Consider the following 21,118-nt stretch of genomic DNA (forward strand, 5'->3'; position numbering starts at 1 on the left):
TAGATGCAGCAGCTGTATAAATCAGTAGAAGCAGCAGTAGAACACAGTATAACACAGTAGAAGCAGCAGCAGTAGAACACAGTAGAAATAGCAGTAGTAAAACACAGTAGATGCAGCAGCTGTAGAACACAGTAGAAGCAGTAGAACAGTAGAAGCAGCAGTAGAACACAGTAGATGCAGCAGCTGTAGAACACAGTAGAAGCAGTAGAACACAGTAGAAACAACAGTAGAAGCAGCAGCAGTAGAACACAGTAGAAGCAGCAGCTGTAGAACACAGTAGAAGCAGCAGCAGTACAACACAGTAGAAGCAGTAGAACACAGTAGAAGCAGCAGCAGTAGAACACAGTAGAAGCAGCAGCAGTAGAACACAGTAGAAGCAGCAGTAGAACACAGTAGAAGCAGCAGCAGTACAACACAGTAGAAACAACAGTAGAACACAGTAGAAGCAGCAGCTGTAGAACACAGTAGAAGCAGTAGAACACAGTAGAATCAGCTGTAGAACACAGTAGAATCAGCAGCAGTACAACACAGTAGAAGCAGTAGAACACAGTAGAAGCAGCAGCAGTAGAACACAGTAGAAGCAGCAGTAGAACACAGTAGAAGCAGCAGCAGTACAACACAGTAGAAACAACAGTAGAACACAGTAGAAGCAGCAGCTGTAGAACACAGTAGAAGCAGTAGAACACAGTAGAATCAGCTGTAGAACACAGTAGAAGCAGTAGAACACAGTAGAAGCAGTAGTAGAACACAGTAGAAGCAGCAGCAGTAGAACACAGTAGAAACAGCAGTAGAACACAATAGAAGCAGCAGTAGAACACAGTAGAAGCAGCAGCAGTAGAACACAGTAGAAACAGCAGCAGTAGAACACAGTAGAAACAGCAGCAGTAGAACACAGTAGAAGCAGCAGCAGTAGAACACAGTATAAGCAGCAGTAGAACACAGTAGAAACAGCAGCAGTAGAACACAGTAGAAACAGCAGCAGTAGAACACAGTAGAAACAACAGTAGAAACAGCAGGAGTGGAACTCAGAAGAACACAGTCGAAAAACCAGTAGAAAACAGTAGAAACAGCAGTAGAACACAGTACAGGCAGCAGCAGTAGAACACAGTAGAAGCAGCAGCAGTAGAACTCAGCAGAACACAGCAGAAGCAGTAGAACACAGTAGAAACAACAGTAGAAACATCAGTAGAACACAGTAGAAGCAGCAGCAGATCACAGTAGAAGCAGTAGAACACAGTAGAAACAACAGTAGAAACATCAGTAGAACACAGTAGAAGCAGCAGCAGTAGAACACAGTAGAAGCAGCAGCAGTAGAACACAGTATAAACAGCAATAGAACACAGTAGAAACAGCAGCAGTAGAAACAGCAGCAATAGAACACAGTAGAAGCAGCAGTAGAACACAGTAGAAGCAGCAGTAGAACACAGTAGAGGCAGCAGTAGAAACAGCAGCAGTAGAACACAGTAGAAGCAGCAGTAGAAGCAGCAGCAGTAGAACACAGTAGAAACAACAGTAGAAACATCAGTAGAACACAGTAGAAACAGCAGCAGTAGAACTCAGCAGAACACAGTAGAAGCAGTAGAACACAGTAGAAACAACAGTAGAAACATCAGTAGAACACAGTAGAAACAGCAGCAGTAGATCACAGTAGAAACAACAGTAGAACACAGTAGAAGCAGCAGTAGTAGAACACAGTAGAAACAGTAGTATAAGACAGTAGAAACAGCAGCAGTAGAACACAGTAGAACACAGTAGAAGCAGCAGTAGAACACAGTAGAACAGTAGAAACAGCAGCAGTAGAACTCAGCAGAACACAGTAGAAGCAGTAGAACACAGTAGAAGCAGCAGTAGAACACAGTAGAACAGTAGAAACAGCAGCAGTAGAACTCAGCAGAACACAGTAGAACAAAGTAGAAGCAGCAGTAGAACACAGTAGAAACAGCAGCAGAAGAACACAGTTGAACACAGTAGAAGCAGTAGTAGAACACAGTAGAAGCAGTAGAACACAGTAGAAACAACAGTAGAAACATCAGTAGAACACGGTAGAACACAGTAGAAGCAGCAGCAGTAGAACACAGTAGAAGCAGTAGAACACAGTAGAAACAACAGTAGAACACAGTAGAACACAGTAGAAGCAGTAGAACACAGTAGAAACAACAGTAGAACACAGTAGAACACAGTAGAAGCAGTAGAACACAGTAGAAACAACAGTAGAACACAGTAGAACACAGTAGAAGCAGTAGAACACAGTAGAAGCAGTAGAACACAGTAGAAACAACAGTAGAACACAGTAGAACACAGTAGAAGCTGCTGTTAACAGCTCTGCCGTGGTCCATCATGGCCGCACAGAGTTCACTGTGGGGGGACGTCGCACGTCGTTCTCGTCTCAGTCTGATTCGAGGTTGAGTCGAGTCCGCATCGAGTCTCAACATGATCCAATCCATCTGCGTGACCTCTGACCCCGCCCACACCAGGACGTAGGGAGGACCGCGGTTCACCGCAGAGACCGAAGACTTTCACCGCATGCGCGCTGCCGGAGTTCAAATATTGAACTAAAGTTTGTTGAAGTTATTAAAGTTTTCACCGAGGAGACAGCGCGTGCTCCCGCCCTCCCGCTCTCACGGTAAGGATAAATCTGACCGTTCCCCGCTAAGCTCTTTAGCTGACATTAAATATAAACCTTTCTGCGTGAAATAATCTTTTAACAGTTTAGAGTTCAGCAAATTCGCACATAAGACATAAGTCTTGTATGATGGTGAAACTTCAGTCCCGATGTGTTTCTTTCGCTGCCGAACTTCGTTTGAAAATCTATTATTTTAAAACTCCATAGCTCATTGGCAAAGCATACCATTCTATTGTTTTCACCGAAAACATTACTTGAATCATCCTTGACCAGACTACCATTCGGCATGTGTTCAATTGGTCAGGCATTCTTATTTAAATACAAAAATACTCTGAAATCTGCTTTTCTTGCTACTTAAACAATCCACCTAAATATACCGCCGAGGGCTACAGACAACTGCGTCATTTATAGAAGTCAACTGTCGTTTTATAGAAACAAAAGAGCTTTTTGAAGAATCCTTACTATGCAGAGTTCACCAGAATACTCTGTGTATTTCGACGGTATTCAAATCTATTTTCTATTTTGTGCGTGCTTCTGCTTAACTGCAAAGATACATTAAATTGTGAGAGTTTTGAGGGGAGTCTGGTATGATTCGTCCAGAGGAGGGTGGGTCAGCGGCTGGAGATAAACCACCGCCTCGAGCCACAAAATCAGTCTGACAAGTCACTCTGCTCACAGGCTTCATGCATCAGACACTGCGAAACATACATTTAACTCCAAACATTGTGTTTTTACCAGAAGAGTTCAGAGTTGTCTAAAATCAATGAGTCAGCTGGACTTTGTGAAAAAGATAAAGTGAATTCAGGCACTTTTCTTTCTGTTGGTTCTCAAATGTCAGAATCTAACAAACTCTGGGACTTTTAGGATGTTTTCACACTTAAAGCAAATGCTTTTGTCTGTAATTTGAGGTGTCAAAGTGATAAAATCTGCTATTGTAGGAACTTTAAATAGTTTCTATGATTAAACTTTCCTTTTGTTGTTGCCTCGGCGTGCAGATGCTGAGCTCTACAGTATATTTCTAATCAGTTGGCTTCAGTTGGAAAAAGGTTTCACATTTTCTACGATGAACGATAGGATCAGGTTTTTGTCCGTAATAGTCAAATGTTCTGGAGCTGGTTTGAAACCAGTTTGATTGTTTATTGTATGTTAACTATGTCAGTAATGTGTGACGGCAGTCTGACCCTGACCCAGTCACATCTCTGTTAGCTTAGCATTTAATCACAATGAATTCATTGGAAGTGACTCGACTGAACTCGTTTTACTGCTGATTCATGTAAAACACACTGTATTTCTCTGACTTTGTGGAAACCTGATGTTTTGAAGCAACCGGCAGAGGTTTGTCAGACGGGTTTCCCCGATCGTTCGTCCAAACAGAAGAAAGTCCTCGTTTTTAAAGTCTCGTATCAGTGAAACATGAAATTCTTCCATTAAAACATAAATCTGCTTGCGTTCAGTCACAAAGTGTTCGGTCCTGGTTCTGATTCAGTTTTAGCCTTTTGATGAAAATGTTTATTAGTTTGTCAGATTTCACACAATCCGCAGAATAAACGCGATCCATAAGAACAGAGATGAGTCGAGTCCGTTAAATGACTTCTTCTGTTTGTCCGTTTCATCAGGAAATCTCACGTCAAAGAGCAGAAGGTGAGTTTAGTTCAGAATAATAAGCGACTTCCTGCGTCACTGGTCTCGTTAACACAAATAAACTCACAAATCTTCAAATCAGATGTTTTTATTCTGTGCTTTTACTGCCTTTGTACCTTATTTAAATCTGAATAATTTGTATTTTATTGCACTTTTCCCTTTTTTTACTTGTATTGGACATCAGATCAGATTCAACAGCATCTGAAAGTAGAGACAGACACACATACAGAAATAAAATAAACCTCCACTTTCTACAAGTTGAGTTAGTGCTTCGGAGCTTTTATCGTATATTTTATTGCTGACTTGTTTTTGAGGAGTGGAATTTAAATAAAGTTATGATGAGAAAGCTGCAGAGAAAGAGAAGAGAAACTGCAGTCAGCTCAGCTCCACCTCAGCTGGCGTGAAGGAATTTCTCCACCCAGTCCGTCTGTCATCACACCTGCACGCACTCACCTGGTCACACCTGAGACACGTAACACCGGGCTCGACAGTGATTTCACACGTCCTGTTTCCAGTACAGGAAGTCACAGAAACGCTCACTTCCTGTCGGATCAGATGCTGATTTACAGGTTTACTGTAGTTCTGAACTTTAATTTACCTTTTTAAAATGATTATTCACAATCACGATATATTTGTGTAGGAAAACTTTTGTTGCGCACGTTTTCTAAAAGCTCTGTGGAGTTTTTATAATTTTTATAAACGTCTACATAAAAATGTTATCAATAAAACCTTTTAAAAGTCTTAAAGGTATTTAATTGACAATAATATATGACTACGAAGAGATCTGAGAAGATGGAACCAGCAAATGTTTTTCATTCTTAGTTAAATAAATGACTGAAACGATGAATAAATGATCACAATAGTTTTAGATGATTTTTCTGTTGATCGACTAATTGATTTAAGATGTTTCTACAAAATATTTCTGATCAAACGTGAACCAATCAGCTCTCCGATCAGAGGACAGCCAGGTGTTTCCCATCATGCACTGAGCCGCCTTGATCTGGTGAGGTCATCATTGCTTACAGTTGCATGACATCAGAAATCTAACCAGCATGCATTGTGCGGCTCGGTCGGTTTCTGGTCGTACGGGTGACGTCGCTCCGCTTGTTTCTGGTCGTACGGGTGACGTCGCTCCGCTTGTTTCTGGTCGTACGGGTGACGTCGCTCCTCATGTTTCTGGTCGACATGCGGTGACGTCGCTCCGCCTGTTTCTGGTCGTACGGGTGACGTCGCTCCGCTGGTTTCTGGTCGTACGGGTGACGTCGCTCCGCCTGTTTCTGGTCGTACGGGTGACGTCGCCCGGTGGTTTCTGGTCGTACGGGTGACGTCGCTCCGCCTGTTTCTGGTCGATGCGGATGGCGTCGCTCCGCTGGTTTCTGGTCGTACGGGTGACGTCGCTCCGCCTGTTTCTGGTCGTACGGGTGACGTCGCTCCGCCTGTTTCTGGTCGTACGGGTGACGTCGCTCCGGTGGTTTCTGGTCGTACGGGTGACGTCGCTCCTCATGTTTCTGGTCGTACGGGTGACGTCGCTCCTCATGTTTCTGGTCGTACGGGTGACGTCGCTCCGCCTGTTTCTGGTCGTACGGGTGACGTCGCTCCGCCTGTTTCTGGTCGTACGGGTGACGTCGCTCCGCTGGTTTCTGGTCGTACGGGTGACGTCGCTCCGCTGGTTTCTGGTCGTACGGGTGACGTCGCTCCGGTGGTTTCTGGTCGTACGGGTGACGTCGCTCCGCCTGTTTCTGGTCGTACGGGTGACGTCGCTCCGGTGGTTTCTGGTCGTACGGGTGACGTCGCTCCGCCTGTTTCTGGTCGTACGGGTGACGTCGCTCCGCCTGTTTCTGGTCGTACGGGTGACGTCGCTCCGCCTGTTTCTGGTCGTACGGGTGACGTCGCTCCGCCTGTTTCTGGTCGTACGGGTGACGTCGCTCCGCCTGTTTCTGGTCGTACGGGTGACGTCGCTCCGCCTGTTTCTGGTCGTACGGGTGACGTCGCTCCGGTGGTTTCTGGTCGTACGGGTGACGTCGCTCCTCATGTTTCTGGTCGTACGGGTGACGTCGCTCCTCATGTTTCTGGTCGATGCGGGTGACGCCGCTCCGCCTGTTTCTGGTAAATGACGGGTGACGTCGCTCCGGTGGTTTCTGGTCAAATGCGGGTGACGTCGCTCCGCCTGTTTCTGGTAAATGACGGGTGACGTCGCTCCGCCGGTTTCTGGTCGACGGGTGACGCCGCTCCTCATGTTTCTGTCGACGGGTGGACGTCGCTCCGCCTGTTTCTGGTCGTGCGGGTGACGTCGCTCCGCCTGTTTCTGGTAAATGCGGGTGGCGTCGCTCCCGCCTGTTTCTGGTCCTACGGGTGACGCCGCCTCATGTTTCTGGTCGTACGGGTGACGTCGCTCCGGTGGTTTCTGGTCGTACGGGTGACGTCGCTCCTCATGTTTCTGGTCGTACGGGTGACGTCGCTCCGCCGGTTTCTGGTCGTACGGGTGACGTCGCTCCGCCTGTTTCTGGTCGTACGGGTGACGTCGCTCCTCATGTTTCTGGTCGTAGAAACCAATCGGTGTCCTGATAATCAGATCGGCTCGGCTTTACTCGCTACCGTCCTCCTTCATGTTTATTGATGAGTTTACTGATCAGTCAATAGGGCTGCAATAGATCAAGCTGGACCACAAGGCAAACTACTTCAAACACTCCACTTAAAGACTAAACTTTGAATTTGCTCTTTACAGCTTGAATATTTCATTTTTCCCGCGTTTCCAACTAAAGTTTGCATTTTGAATAAAGTGTCGACCTCCATTATAGGAGACGTCTGTAAAACAAGCAGTGTTTCCTGTTTGTGTTGGGAATCTTTAATCCATGAAGGTTTTGTATTAGTGAACCTTTCCCAGAGTCTAGAAAAGACCTTTTAAAGTGCGTGACGTCTGTGGACTGCGTGGGGGAAACCCTACTGAGCATGTGCAGGGGGTCGTTAACCTGGAGTCCCTTTCCAGTTCTGTCTCCAGCAGGCTGATGACACGCCGCTCATAACTGATGATGTCAGCAGGAAGTGATTTCTTCTTCATGTGTTTCCTGCTGCTGACTGAACATAAATTACAACCTCTGACCTCAGATCTGCTGCTGCCAACGAACTGAAGCTGAAGCAGAGTTCAACTCTGTTTCTGAACTCGACATAAAGACTCATTCATAAAGTGAAATACCGCAAACACACACACACACACACACACACACACACACACACACAGAGTCACAGGACAATGGCTTTCTGATAACACTGAAACACTGAAAATCAGCTGATTACAACAACATCACTTGACATTCAAAAGTAGCTTTATAGTTACAGATAAAAGTTATGTTAACGCTGCTAAATCCTGTCTGACTGTTTGACTGTAGACGGTTTTGTTCTGTAGCTGCTGAGCTAACGTGAGCTTCTCAGACTGATTCGCATCCTCGAATCCTGGAGATCCCGATTCAGAACTTTAAAACATTTAAAACAATGATTTTAACAGGAGATGCTGCAGCTACCCGCTGCTACCCGCTGCTACCCGCTGCTACCCGCAGCTACCCGCAGCCACCCGCAGCCACCCGCAGCTACCCGCAGCCACCCGCAGCCACCCGCAGCCACCCGCAGCTACCCGCTGCTACCCGCTGCTACCTGCTATACAGAGTGATTTTCCTTTGGCGGTCAGATTATTAGTAAAAATGTCAAATATAACTAGTTCTGCTTCTTTTCTGCTTTTCTTTATCTTATGTGATAATAAACAGAATATTTTTGGGTTTTGGACAAAACAAGACATTTGAAGACGTCATGTTTTGTAGACTGAACAATTAATCATTTAACGGATAAAACAATCGGCAGATTAATCAATAACGAAAATAATTATTTGCAGCCCTAAAAGCCTTGAATCAATCAGTCCGACCACTGACTGTCTGTACAGACCAACAGGTGGAAGCTGATTGGATGTCGTAAGATCAATAAAAATCTTCAGTCTCGTCTCTCTGCAGCTTCTCGTCGTCATGGCAGCCAAAACCAAATGGGGGGAGGTGAAGAACCGTTTGACAGGAAGTCCCGCCCACGACCCCACGCTGGAGGCGAATCTGGAGAACGCCGACCCCGAGCTGTGCATCAAACTGCTGCAGGTAGGACTGCTGCCACCTGGTGGCCACTGCAGGGAACTAGTAGTAACAAGTTTACAATTAATCTCGCGAAAGTGCGACAAGATTCAGATTTTTAATTAATGGAGAAGAGGTCACAAGACTTCAGAATAAAATTTTCGTCAGATTTTGAAAATCCAGCTCTGTTCGTGGATGAATTTCATCAGCGTGGTTTTTTTAAGCGATCACGAGAAAAAGAAGCTAAAGGAGAGACTGTTGTTTTCCTGAACAGAGTGAACCTTTTGTTAAAAGCTGTTTCCTCCAGTCTCTGACCTCTCCGTGCCCCCGTCAGGTTCCCACGATGGTGAACTACTCTGGTCTGCGGCAGCGGTTGGAGGCCAGCGATCAGGCCTGGATGGTGCAGTTCCTGGAGCTGCGGGGTCTGGACCTGCTGATGGAGGCGTTGGAGCGACTGTCCGGTCGCGGCTGCGCTCGCATCGCCGACGCTCTGCTGCAGCTGACCTGTGTCGCCTGCGTCCGAGCCATCATGAACTCATTCGAAGGACTGCACTTCATCCTGGGCAACAAGGGCTACGTCAGGACCCTGACCCAGGGTGGGTTCACTCAGGTCATCTCCTTCGATTTACACCTTTCCTTCCATTGGTCCGTCTGTCTTCTCCTCGTAGGCGTGTCCTCATCCAGAAACATTACAGAACATTTCAAAAAGCAACACAGATCCCTCCTTGGTTGTTGGGGAGTCACATGACCTGTCCCTGTGCTCACCTGTGTCTCTGTGTCCCCTCAGCTGTGGACACGTCTAACGTCATGGTAAAGATGCAGGTGTTTGAGCTGCTGGCGGCTCTCGCTCTGTTTGATCCTCAGGGACTCAACCTGGCCCTGGACGCCCTCGACCACTACAAGGTAACTACAGGTCATTTCTTCATTGTAAAGCTCAGGACGTCCAGATACTTTAGTTTTATTTATTGAGGTCCGTCCGTTCTGTCCTAACTGTAATAACTCTGCTGATCCTCTGACTTTCCATCTAGCGCCACCATCAGGTTGACATGTTAACGTGTCCGACACTTTGGTTTCTGACCAAACGCCTGCAGAGCTGCTGACGCTCCCATCAGCCTCAGCTGCACTCTGTGTTTGGTACTGGAGGAGGAAATGTTGGCAATGTCAGCCATAAGGGGGCGCTGTAGTAAAGTAAAATGTGTTTTGGTTAATATCTTGCTGACGGTATGTCGTACATTCAGATGCTGTATATTCACACGTTCCTTCGACAGAGCTGTTTCCACAGGTAACGGTCAAATTGGGTGAGCACATCGTGTATCTTCTCCAGTCAAATCTAACAATGTTTAACTTTTTTTTTGTATTAAAGTGGCCATATTTAGCTTTTCGGGCTTTCCCCTTTAGTGTTATTTAGCGTTTTGTGTATGTAAAAAGTCGCCTTAGGGAGTTACGGTCTCCCGCAGAAGTCTCGGGCTGAAACGCCTCGTTCGTCTTTCAGCCTTTTCTTCCGTTACTCGTCTATGTCACTATGTAACACATTCGCATAATGCCTGCCTAGCAACCGCCTAGCGACTGACAACAGAGTGGTCCAGCTGACCAATCGGAGCAGACCGGGCTTTTTAGGGGTGAATAGAGGTGCTGCAGCAATGTACAGTATGAGAAAAATAATATAATTAAAAATAATAATATTCTAGCAGGACCCTCAGATAAAAATATGAACCTGAAATTGAGCGTAATATGGCCTCTTTAACACATAACGTCTTTGGGCGTTCGGTGGTCTCATGCTGCCATCTAGTGGCTTTCAGGGTGTGTTCTCAGCATGGCCACTAGGTGACCCACCTTTGCTTTGACCCAACAAAGTTTTTAGTTTATATTTCTGTGGTATTTTGCACATTTTGTGTTTGTCTCTGTGGCAGAAAATATAAATATTTAAAAAAAAACTCCAACAAGGCTGTGAAGTGCAGTCAGAGCACAAACGTCACAGTGGAAGTTACTGCTGAACATTTGAATACATATAAAACTGAACCAGACTGAGCTGAAACCATGACGCAGCAGAGTGAACGGGACTGTTATCGCCTCTGAAACTTTGTTTTTGTTAACAATACCAGTGAGTGTGTACCAGCAGGGTGTGACTGCTGATAAGACTCGGGTGTGTTCCTGACAGCGACTTCGCCCGGGCTTGTTTTCCGCTCTGAACCCAGAGCTGAGGCATGATGGGATACCATCCCTCACTGTCATCATGTGGGCAAGATCTTATCCGTCTGTCCTCTGGGAGAACTACAACTGTCTCTTAAAAAAAATGCAAAATGCAAATATCATTTGGTGAATATAAACGTCTCTGAGCTCTCTAATGTCCTGTGTTTGTGTTCAGAGCGTGAAGAAGCAGCAGTATCGCTTCAGTGTGATCATGAACGAGCTTCACAGCACCGACAACGTCCCGTACATGGTGACGCTGATGAGCGTCATCAACGTACTCGTGTTGGGACAAGAAGACCTGAGGAAGAGGAGCCGACTGAGACAAGAGTTCATCGGTACGACGAATCCATCAATCCATCACTGATCATACTGATGTCACTACTAATAATGATAATAGTCATAATATTTAACATTTGGACCATAATATTGGTAATAATAACATTAATACTCATAATAACAACAATACAGTGAACTGCATTGCTGGAAAAATGTGTGCAGCTGAAGGAAGATGAAGAGGAAGAATAGTCTTGCTTGTAAAGGATGGTACACAAATGACTGGATCAATAAAAGGAGTTGAAATGGAGCTGAGTTGTACTGAAAGTAGTTGAGGTGTAAATTGTGAGTTTTGTGTGTGAGCTAAAAGGAACTGAAGGGTCAGATGGTTCCTGGTGGGTGCCAGGTCAGTAACAGGTGCATCCCGTTGCGTCCCAAATTGTTGCCATGTGGGCTTTTGAGTAGTTGCTAGGGCCTTTCTGTGTGGTTGCTAGGTTGGTAACAGTTGATTTCCAGGGCTTTCCACGTGGTTGGTGTGGTGTTTGTAAGTGGTTGCTAGGGCGGTAACAGGTGGTTAATAGGGCATTTCTAATTGGTAGAAGGGGGTTGCTATAGTGTCCAGGTGGTTGCTATGGCATTAGTAAAAACTTCCCGCCACCTCTGTTGGTGTTGGTGAAGTCAGCGAGAACATGGAGGACATGTTGGAATGGGGGGGCGTGTTTTTGTTCTGTTGTCATGGAGACCGTAGAATCAAATTTAAGTGAAAATCAGGATCAGATTTCAACATAACGTGTTGTTACAGGACTGCAGCTGCTGGTTCTACTGCCCAAACTGAGGTACTGGTTTATTTTCATTAATACACTCTTTCGAATAATCAATAATCAACATGTCCGTCAGTTTGTGACCTCTGTCTCTCCGTCCGTCTCCAGGGAGACGGAGGACGAGGACCTGAACATCCAGTGTGACGCGTTCGAGTACTCGCTGACGGAGGACGAGGAGGAGATGGAGAGACTGTACGGAGGCATCGACATGAGCAGCCACCAGCAGGTCTTCACCTCGCTCTTCACCAAGGTAACCTTCACCTGCACCTGCAAAGAATAGACCCTCCACACCGTCAGCACCAACTCCTCCACCTCCACCAACTCAAATTTAAAAAAAGCATCCACTTGCAAAACCTCTAAAATCAAAACCTTACTTTTTTAACACCTTCACCTTTTACTGCTATTCCTGTAAAAACCTCCACTTTCGCCTCCAACACCTTCACCTCCACCTTTGACACAAAACTTTCACCTCTTTCTGTCTGAGATATTATTTGACTCATTTAGTAAAGGAGACTGTACTCCCATCGCTCTGACTACCTGTCCAGGTGTCCAGCAGTCCGTGCTCCGTCCAGCTGCTGTCCATCCTTCAGGCCTTGCTGTTGGTGGATCCAGACAAAGCTGAGGTCTGGTTAGCTCTGGAGCTGCTGGCTGACAGAGCCACACTGCTGTCACAGGACTGTAAGTCCAAACACACTCATCTCCACTGTTGGTAGATCATCAGGATGTTGTCCTCAGAGTAGAGGTCTTCATGGGTCCACGTGGTTCTGAGGAATCGAGACCTGATCCGGGATCCAAGTCGGACCAGGTCCAAATTATACACAGTATAATCTGCTTGGGTAGGGTCATGTTTTACTGAAGAGCTTACGGATCTAATTCTCCTCGGGTCCATTCAGATCAGGTCTCTCTTCTCTGAAAATGTATTTATGCAAGTCAGGTTCGGGTAGACTTTGCACAGGTCCATAACGGGTCGGGTCCAATACTTTGGGCATTTGAATACCTGTACCTCAGAGCCCCACCCCCACCACTACTCTGACTTACTTTACAAAAATATCCTCACAATCACTTTGTAATTAAAACAGGGAGCAGTGAAATAACTGTGGGTGGAGCTGGTAGTGCTTGTTGTCTGTAGCTGTGTCTCAATTCAGGGGTCGCATCCCTCGAAGGACGAGGTCTACGAAGGCCGCATCCTTCGAGTTTTTGGTCCCGGTGAAGATGTGATCATCCCCACCACCCCTTATTTTAATAAACAGTATGCTCCTTGCTCCCTAGTAAGTTTTGCTTCACACCACCAAACAAAAGCAGCTTAAGTAGCAAAACATACAAGTTCTGAACATAACCAAGTTCTGGTTAGCCGTGTAATCAATCCCAACGTTTGTACTGGACTTTGAAAGTTATAACAATTAGCTTACTCACCTGTCTGAAAACCAAGCAGGATTACATATAACTCGGAAACTCGGATACATATGAGTCAACCTCTGATCCTCAAGTTTGAAATTGCTGTAACTGAAGGTGGATGCAGGCAGCTGAGCTGCAGTATGTGCGGCGGATTAGCTAGCTAGCAACATCAGTTAGCAATACTTACATCACGTAAGTAGCCTATTATTATTTTAACGAACATTTGAGGTTTTAAAGTCCCTTGGTTTTTTATCATTTGTATCGAGTATTCGAGTGAGTTGAAACCCAATACTTAGATTTAAAAGTGTAATCCTCCTTGGCTACTGTCAACATTACGTACGCCATACTCATCACCGGCGTGCAATGCATCTTGGGATAACATAGGCCACAAAGGATCCACCCGTTGAATCCTCTACATTCAGGAAAAGAAGGCTGTATTTGTCGGCCACATTTGAAGGAGCCTTCGAACGATGTGGCCCCTGAATTGAGACACAGCTTGTGTCTGAAGTCACTTCCTGTTTACTGCATAGTGCCCTATGTTTACAGTCCATCATTTTATTTGAGCGATCGAGGGGGTGATGTCAGACACAGACTGTGTTTTGCAGCTGACTTAGGTTCTGCCGACTGTCTGCTGGAGAGGCTCCTCCCACAAAAGTTGCTCGCAGCCAATCACAGGATCCGAACCATCGACAGGGCGGTACAGACTCGACTACCAGACAGTCCTTCTGGCCAATCAGAGCCCTTTCTCAAAGATGCCTTGACAACTGCTGCTCAAGCTCCTGCCTGTGCTGTTCCATCTGCTCCTCCTTTACCCTCACCTGGTGTGGCAGCTCCACCTCCCCCCTTGCCTGGTATGGGAGCTCGTCCTCCTCCTCCTCCCCCTTTGCCTGGTATGGGAGCTCCTCCTCCTCCCCCTTTGCCTGGTATGGGAGCTCCTCCTCCTCCTCCCCCCTTGCCTGGTATGGGAGCTCCTCCCCCTCCTCCCCCCTTGCCTGGTATGGGAGGTCCTCCTCCTCCTCCCCCCTTGCCTGGTATGGGAGCTCCTCCTCCTCCTCCCCCCTTGCCTGGTATGGGAGCTCCTCCCCCTCCTCCCCCCTTGCCTGGTATGGGAAGTCCTCCCCCTCCTCCAGGTGACATCATCGTAGCCCAGGCAGTTCAAGGTCTGGGTAGGTCGTATTACAGCCCCACCCCCTGTCCCACCCTCCGTATGAAGAAACTGAACTGGCAGAAACTCCCATCCAGAGCGGTGACAGGTCAGTGATGTTTGAACATGTTTTTACCTTCATGTCGTCCATCCTGTGTGGACTGGGTCAGATCCAGGACTCTGGTCTTCACGTGGATCATTGAGTTAACTCGATTTGATTGTGCTGGAACGCTGGAGACAAAGGACACACTGAAAATGTATTTATGTCTCTCTGTAGCTCATCAGTCCATGTGGACGTCGGCGTCTGCAGATTCAGTGGAGCCAGATTACTGCAGCATCGAGCAGCTCTTCAGTCTTCCTCCAACTGAGACCAAGACCAGGGTCAAAGCCAAGACTGAGCCCAAAGAGGTACAACAGTTTTTACTTCAAAACAGCCATCAGTTAGTGACGTGTTCTCAGCTGTGGGTCGAGGTCAGTGAATGTCTTTTTGTCCACATCAACATCCGTTAACTTCGTCCACAGATTTCCTTCATCGATGCCAAGAAAAGCCTCAACATCAACATCTTCCTGAAGCAGTTCAAATGGTGACAAATTCTTTTTCTAAATCAATCTTTCAGCCAATAGAAACAGATCTCTGCAGTGAAATCATGCTCAGTCCTAAGAAGACTGAGACAGGTGAAGGACAGATGAACTGTCTCACCTATCCTTCACCTGTCCTTAAACTATGCTTCATGTTCTACCTGTCTGTTTCATCACAGCTGTCCTTGACCTGTCTTTTACCAGCCTCACCTGTTATTTTATCTGTTCTGCTTGTCCTTCAACTGACTCACATGTCCTTCACCTGTTTTCTATCCTACCTGTTCCGCATGTGCATCTCTTGTTGTTCACCTGTCTCACCTGTCCTCAGTTTGTCCTACATGTCCACGACCTGTTCTTTTTCTGCCTCACCTGTCCTTCTTTCACCAGTTTCACCTGTGCTGCACCGGGCCTTTTATTTGTCCTACTTGTCCTGCACTTACCTCACTTGTCCTTCACCTGTTCTCCTTTTCACCTATTACCTGTCTTTATCCCCTGCAGTTCCCATGAGGACTTTGTGTCTCTGATTCGGAGAGGAGACAGGTCCAGGTTTGATGTGGAGGTCCTGAAACAGTTGGTCAAACTGCTGCCGGAGAAACATGAGGTCAGAAGTCACAGTGACACTAAAACACCTGTCCATCTGTACTTCTCCGCTTGTCTGTTACATCTCACCTTGACCTGTTTGTTTTATAACCCACCTGTCATTTTCCTGTCCTACTTGTTCCTCACTTGCCTCACCTGTCCTTCTCCTGTCTCACCTGTGCTACCTGTTCTTTACCTTTCATTTACATGTCCTGGCAATCCTATCTGTCCATTATGTCGCACCTATCTTTGACCTGTCTTGGGCTGACCTTCTTGTCCCATTTGTCCTTTTCCTGTCTCACTGGTCCATTTTGCTCTCCTTGCTGTCCTGCACCAGCATCACCTGTCTCACCTGTCCCTTTCTGGCGAACTTGGCGTTTTACTTGTCCTACCTGTCCTTCATTTGTTTCATCTGTCCACTTCCTAACTTGTCCACTTGTCCTTTTCCCGTCTCAACTGTCGCCTTTCTGTCCTAAATGTCCTTCACCTGTCTCACTTATAATTCACCTGTAATTTTCTTGACCCACCTATCATTTACCAGTCCTACCTGCCCTTCAGCAGTATCACCTGTCCTTTACCTGCCCATCACCTGTCTTTTATTTGTTTCACCTGAGCTGCACCTATTTTTTCTTACCCCACCTGTCCCTCACGTTTCCTTCCTCAGGTAGAGAACCTGAAGTCTCACCAGGCAGACAGGGACAAGTTTGCCTCAGCGGATCAGTTTTACATGCAGCTGTTGGATGTCCCCAGGTAAGAGAACAGCGCCACCTGCTGCTCAAATAAAACACTCTTATCAGATAACAGACACACCTGGACTTTGAGTCTCAGCAGGTCTTCATGAACCCATCAGTGTGAACATAAAGTCCTTCAGTTCTCAGTAACGACTAACTAGTTTCTAACTAGTGCATCACTAAACCAGGTTGTTAAAACTTAACAAACGTCTCAGCGAGTAAAGACTTTAGTCACGTGTAAATCTGTTGCTAGGAAACATCTGTAGCGCTGTCCAATCAGGAGCAATCAGCTATGTAAACAGGAAGTCACTGTAGCATCACAAGCTAGCATAACTTCCAAACATCACAGTTTCAGAGGCTAAAAGATCAATCTTTAGTAAATGTAGGTGTTCTGGGTTTCAGAGTTAGTAGTATTCATACAGTTTATAATGAGAGGAAATGTCTGATTATGCTAAGCTAACCTTTTTTTTTTTGGTAATGACAAATTTTAATCAAATGCAAATAAAAAATAGCAGGCATTTGGAGATGGTGGTAAAATAAACAAATACGTGCCGGTCCAAGCAGCTTTAAACTGACGGTTTTCATTGTCAAATTTGCGTTTCAGGGTTGGCAGACATATTTTCAGTAGAGCACTTCCCTCCTTGTGACTGTCGACAGTCAGATGTTTTGAAAAGCTGCTAAGCTAGTCGAAGCTCACATGAGAAAACGTTGATTTGTGAAAGATGTGATTGGCGGCGGCGCTACATCAGTAAATGTCCTGCCCGATCGGTACTGAGCATGTGCAACTCTCAACAGAGATGAGAAGGAAGCGAGACGGCTCACTCGTTAGCTGCTTCCATAAACTTTATATGTAGTTTACTTATTTTGTCATGTATCAGATTTATGTATGCTGGGCCGCTCGGAGGCTGCTGCTGGGCCGGATGTGGCCCGCGGGCCGCCAATTGAACAGGCCTGCTCTAAACGGCTCAGATATTAGCATGCTAACGTTAGCTGTGTCAATTAGCTAATTCAGGCAACAAACAGTATGTAGCAGTTACACCTGCAGTAAATATGTAGTAACAACTGATCTCTACGTGAGAACTAGTTAGTGAGCTGCAAACTGTTTTATTTTAGTGATGATAAAACTTCAGACGTCAGAACGAGGCTCATTGTGAACTCATGAAAAGCTGCTGTCATGACTCCTGCAGCTCAAACACGCCCATCTGCTACCAGATACACTCAGTTACTACTGATCAAAGTTATATTCACTCATACTGTATGTGTGTTGTAGTTACTCTCTGAGGATAGAGTGCATGTTGCTGTGTGAGGAGAGCAGCTGTGTGCTGGAGACTCTGAAGCCTAAAGCTGAGCTGCTGGACCGAGCCTGCCAGAGTCTGTATACACACTAAACACACACATTAAACACACATTAAAACAATAAATACTACACACACACACATTAAGCACACACACAGATGGATATCAGTTTCACGTCTGTGTCTCCAGTACAAAGACAGGTAGAGGGCGTGTTTAGCTTAGCTTTTACACTGACTCACACTTTTCATTTGATTGACCTAAAAGATGTTTTTGTTTCTATTCATTCGTTCATTCATTCCTTTATTAGTGCATTGGGACGTTGGGTCAGGGTTCAATAAAGATGAAAAAATATACAGACAATAACGTAAAACAGTGAGACTTAACAAACAGAGGTTTTGATTTTTTGTTGTTTATGTTAGTGGGAGAACTACTTATTGACATTTCATGTTAATGTGTTTCTGTGCATTTGTGAAAGTGTGTTGTGTGTGTATGTGAGCAGATGAATGTGTGAGGAGGAAGAGGAAAATAAAGAAAAGATATTTTTGGAGTATTTTTACTGCAGAGTGACAGTAAGCCTGATCAGCTTTATCTCCTGTTGTGTTCAAATGGACGGTTTTTAATCAGAATATATGAAACATTCATTGAAACATTAATATTGAACAAAGCTGCAAAATGTTCTCTGTTAACACTTTGCTGATGTAAATGTCATTTAAGTGTCATCGGCGTCTTTATAGAAAAAGACATTTTGTTGTTTTGCACAATTTGAGCTTGTAGAAGAACAGAAGAGGCCCGAGAGTCGAGCCTTGGGGAACTCCATGTCACTTCTGTTTCCTTTGACATGAAGTAACAAACCCACACAAATTGTTCTACCCCTTAAGAAACACCTTAACCCCACTTAAACCCCTTCATATACTGTATCCTTGAATTACTAGTTAATTAACCCCTAATTTTGCATCAACCTTTCAACATTTATCAAGTACCAACATCACCCCTGAATTTGCACTTTAACTGAAGCTCATTAAGTTAAGGTGCATTTTAAGATTTTGTTTTTACTTATTTCAACTTTTTTGAGTTAGTATAATAAATTGACTGTATATGTAATTTACTATCTATTGATCCTGGTCCCAGTCTGTAGTGTTGATTACAATTGTCACCCCCCCATCCCCACCCCCCGTCATATACATACAGCAGTCAACCATCAGCAGCTTGTACAGTGTGGAGTATGAAAGATTGAGAGTAGCAGTAGTACAAATATTACAGTACCTCTACTACTTGGAAGCTGTTTACAGTGTTGATCAGTGTTACAGTGTTTGTATTTACAGTTTATCTACTGTTCATTCATTCATTCTGTCTCCGCTTTATTCTCGCTAGGCTAATGCTAAGCTAACAGTTCCAATTAAAGACCCCTTAGTTTATTACAGTCTATCATGTGGTTGGTGGGTTTAAGCTCTGTCTTCTACATCATGCAAGAGTTGTTGGGATGTATATTTTTATGCTCTTTTGATGGAGATAGGCTAACAGTTTCCCTCTGCTTCCCTTCTTTGTGCTAAGCTAGGCTAACCACGTCCTGGATCTGTTTTTAGGTTGAAAATATATATTGAATAGTTATATTGATGATAGTAATAATGCTAACAATCATAATGAAAAGTTTGGTTCTTGAAATATTTGATCTGTTGTCTTTTTATTGTGTTTTAATGCATTGTATTATACTGTATTTTATAGTGTTGTGTTGTGTGTTCAGGTGTGAGGGAGAGCACTCGTCTGCCCAACTTCTGTAAACTCATCCTGAGTGTTGGAAACTTTCTTAACTATGTGAGAATCTTCACACAATATAACGACTGTGTGTGTATATATGATATATAAATGATCGTCATGTGAACAGCTGTGTTTATTAGACCAACATGTCTGATCTGATGTAATGTCACTTGTTGTTATGTGATGTCATTGTGTGATGTCATCCTGTCAGGGGACTCACACGGGGAACGCTGAGGGTTTTAAAATCAGCACTCTGCTCAAACTGACAGAAACTAAAGCCAACAAGTCCAGAGTCACCCTGCTGCACCACATCCTGCAGGTAAAACACTGGTTATACTGCTCACACTGGTCTCACTGCTCACGCTGGACACGCTGCTCACGCTGCTCACGCTGCTCACGCTGCTCACGCTGGACACGCTGCTCACGCTGCTCACGCTGCTCACACTGGACACGCTGCTCACGCTGCTCACGCTGCTCACGCTGGACTCACTGCTCACGCTGCTCACGCTGGACTCACTGCTCACGCTGGACACACTGCTCACGCTGGACACACTGCTCACACTGGACTCACTGCTCACGCTGGACACACTGCTCACGCTGGACTCACTGCTCACGCTGCTCACGCTGGACACACTGCTCACGCTGGACTCACTGCTCACGCTGGACTCACTGCTCACGCTGCTCACGCTGGACGCTGGACTCACTGCTCACGCTGGACACACTGCTCACGCTGGACACACTGCTCACGCTGGACTCACTGCTCACACTGGACTCACTGCTCACGCTGCTCACGCTGGACTCACTGCTCACGCTGGACACACTGCTCACGCTGGACTCACTGCTCACACTGGACTCACTGCTCACGCTGGACACACTGCTCACGCTGGACTCACTGCTCACGCTGCTCACGCTGGACACGCTGCTCACGCTGGACACACTGCTCACGCTGGACTCACTGCTCACGCTGGACACACTGCTCACGCTGGACACACTGCTCACGCTGGACTCACTGCTCACGCTGCTCACGCTGGAATCACTGGTCACGCTGCTCACGCTGGACACACTGCTCACGCTGCTCACGCTGGACACGCTGCTCACGCTGGACACACTGCTCACGCTGGACACACTGCTCACACTGGACTCACTGCTCACTGCTCACGCTGGACTCACTGCTCACGCTGGACACACTGGTCACGCTGCTCACGCTGGACACGCTGCTCACGCTGGACACACTGCTCACGCTGGACACACTGGTCACGCTGCTCACGCTGGACACACTGTTCACACTGGTCACGCTGCTCACGCTGGACACACTGTTCACACTGGACTCACTGCTCACGCTGCTCACGCTGGACTCACTGCTCACGCTGCTCACGCTGGACACACTGCTCACACTGGACACACTGCTCACACTGGACACGCAGCTCACGCTGGACACGCAGCTCACGCTGGACACGCAGCTCACACTGGACACGCTGCTCACGCTGCTCACACTGGACTCACTGCTCACGCTGCTCACGCTGGACTCACTGCTCACGCTGCTCACGCTGGACACACTGCTCACGCTGGACACACTGCTCACACTGGACTCACTGCTCACGCTGGACACACTGCTCACACTGGACTCACTGCTCACGCTGGACACACTGCTCACACTGGACTCACTGCTCACGCTGGACACACTGCTCACGCTGGACTCACTGCTCACGCTGCTCACGCTGGACACACTGCTCACGCTGGACTCACTGCTCACGCTGCTCACGCTGGACACACTGCTCACACTGGACTCACTGCTCACGCTGGACACACTGCTCACGCTGGACTCACTGCTCACGCTGGACTCACTGCTCACGCTGGACACACTGCTCACGCTGGACTCACTGCTCACGCTGCTCACGCTGGACTCACTGCTCACGCTGCTCACGCTGGAATCACTGGTCACGCTGCTCACGCTGGACACACTGCTCACGCTGCTCACGCTGGAC

At 46.4% G+C, this 21,118-nt stretch overlaps 1 protein-coding gene across 4 annotated transcripts in view; it reads left to right on the plus strand.

The window, feature by feature from the left end:
• The first annotated feature begins 2,342 nt into the window (after window positions 1–2,342).
• LOC122862692 (inverted formin-2-like) overlaps window positions 2,343–21,118 on the plus strand; it is a 41,960-nt gene continuing 23,184 nt past the window's right edge. For 2 of the 4 annotated variants that reach the window (XR_006374832.1, XM_044168251.1), the window contains exons 1-16: window positions 2,344–2,623; window positions 8,263–8,397; window positions 8,705–8,966; window positions 9,158–9,273; window positions 10,736–10,895; window positions 11,636–11,669; window positions 11,763–11,904; window positions 12,200–12,332; window positions 13,655–14,302; window positions 14,471–14,601; window positions 14,716–14,777; window positions 15,271–15,373; window positions 16,016–16,101; window positions 17,353–17,453; window positions 19,120–19,190; window positions 19,345–19,452. Coding sequence is in view for 3 of the 4 variants with exons in the window: in XM_044168251.1 (XP_044024186.1) it covers window positions 8,275–8,397; window positions 8,705–8,966; window positions 9,158–9,273; window positions 10,736–10,895; window positions 11,636–11,669; window positions 11,763–11,904; window positions 12,200–12,332; window positions 13,655–14,302; window positions 14,471–14,601; window positions 14,716–14,777; window positions 15,271–15,373; window positions 16,016–16,101; window positions 17,353–17,453; window positions 19,120–19,190; window positions 19,345–19,452 (2,280 nt within the window). In the remaining variant the exon portion in view is untranslated. Of the gene's footprint in view, window positions 2,624–4,239; window positions 4,265–8,262; window positions 8,398–8,704; window positions 8,967–9,157; window positions 9,274–10,735; window positions 10,896–11,635; window positions 11,670–11,762; window positions 11,905–12,199; window positions 12,333–13,654; window positions 14,303–14,470; window positions 14,602–14,715; window positions 14,778–15,270; window positions 15,374–16,015; window positions 16,102–17,352; window positions 17,454–19,119; window positions 19,191–19,344; window positions 19,453–21,118 lie in introns of all 4 variants that reach the window. The other 2 variants (XM_044168252.1, XM_044168253.1) reach the window with 2 other exon arrangements.

This window comes from Siniperca chuatsi, linkage group LG16, assembly GCF_020085105.1.
Source record: "Siniperca chuatsi isolate FFG_IHB_CAS linkage group LG16, ASM2008510v1, whole genome shotgun sequence".
In the NCBI taxonomy this organism is placed as follows: Eukaryota; Metazoa; Chordata; class Actinopteri; order Centrarchiformes; family Sinipercidae; genus Siniperca; species Siniperca chuatsi.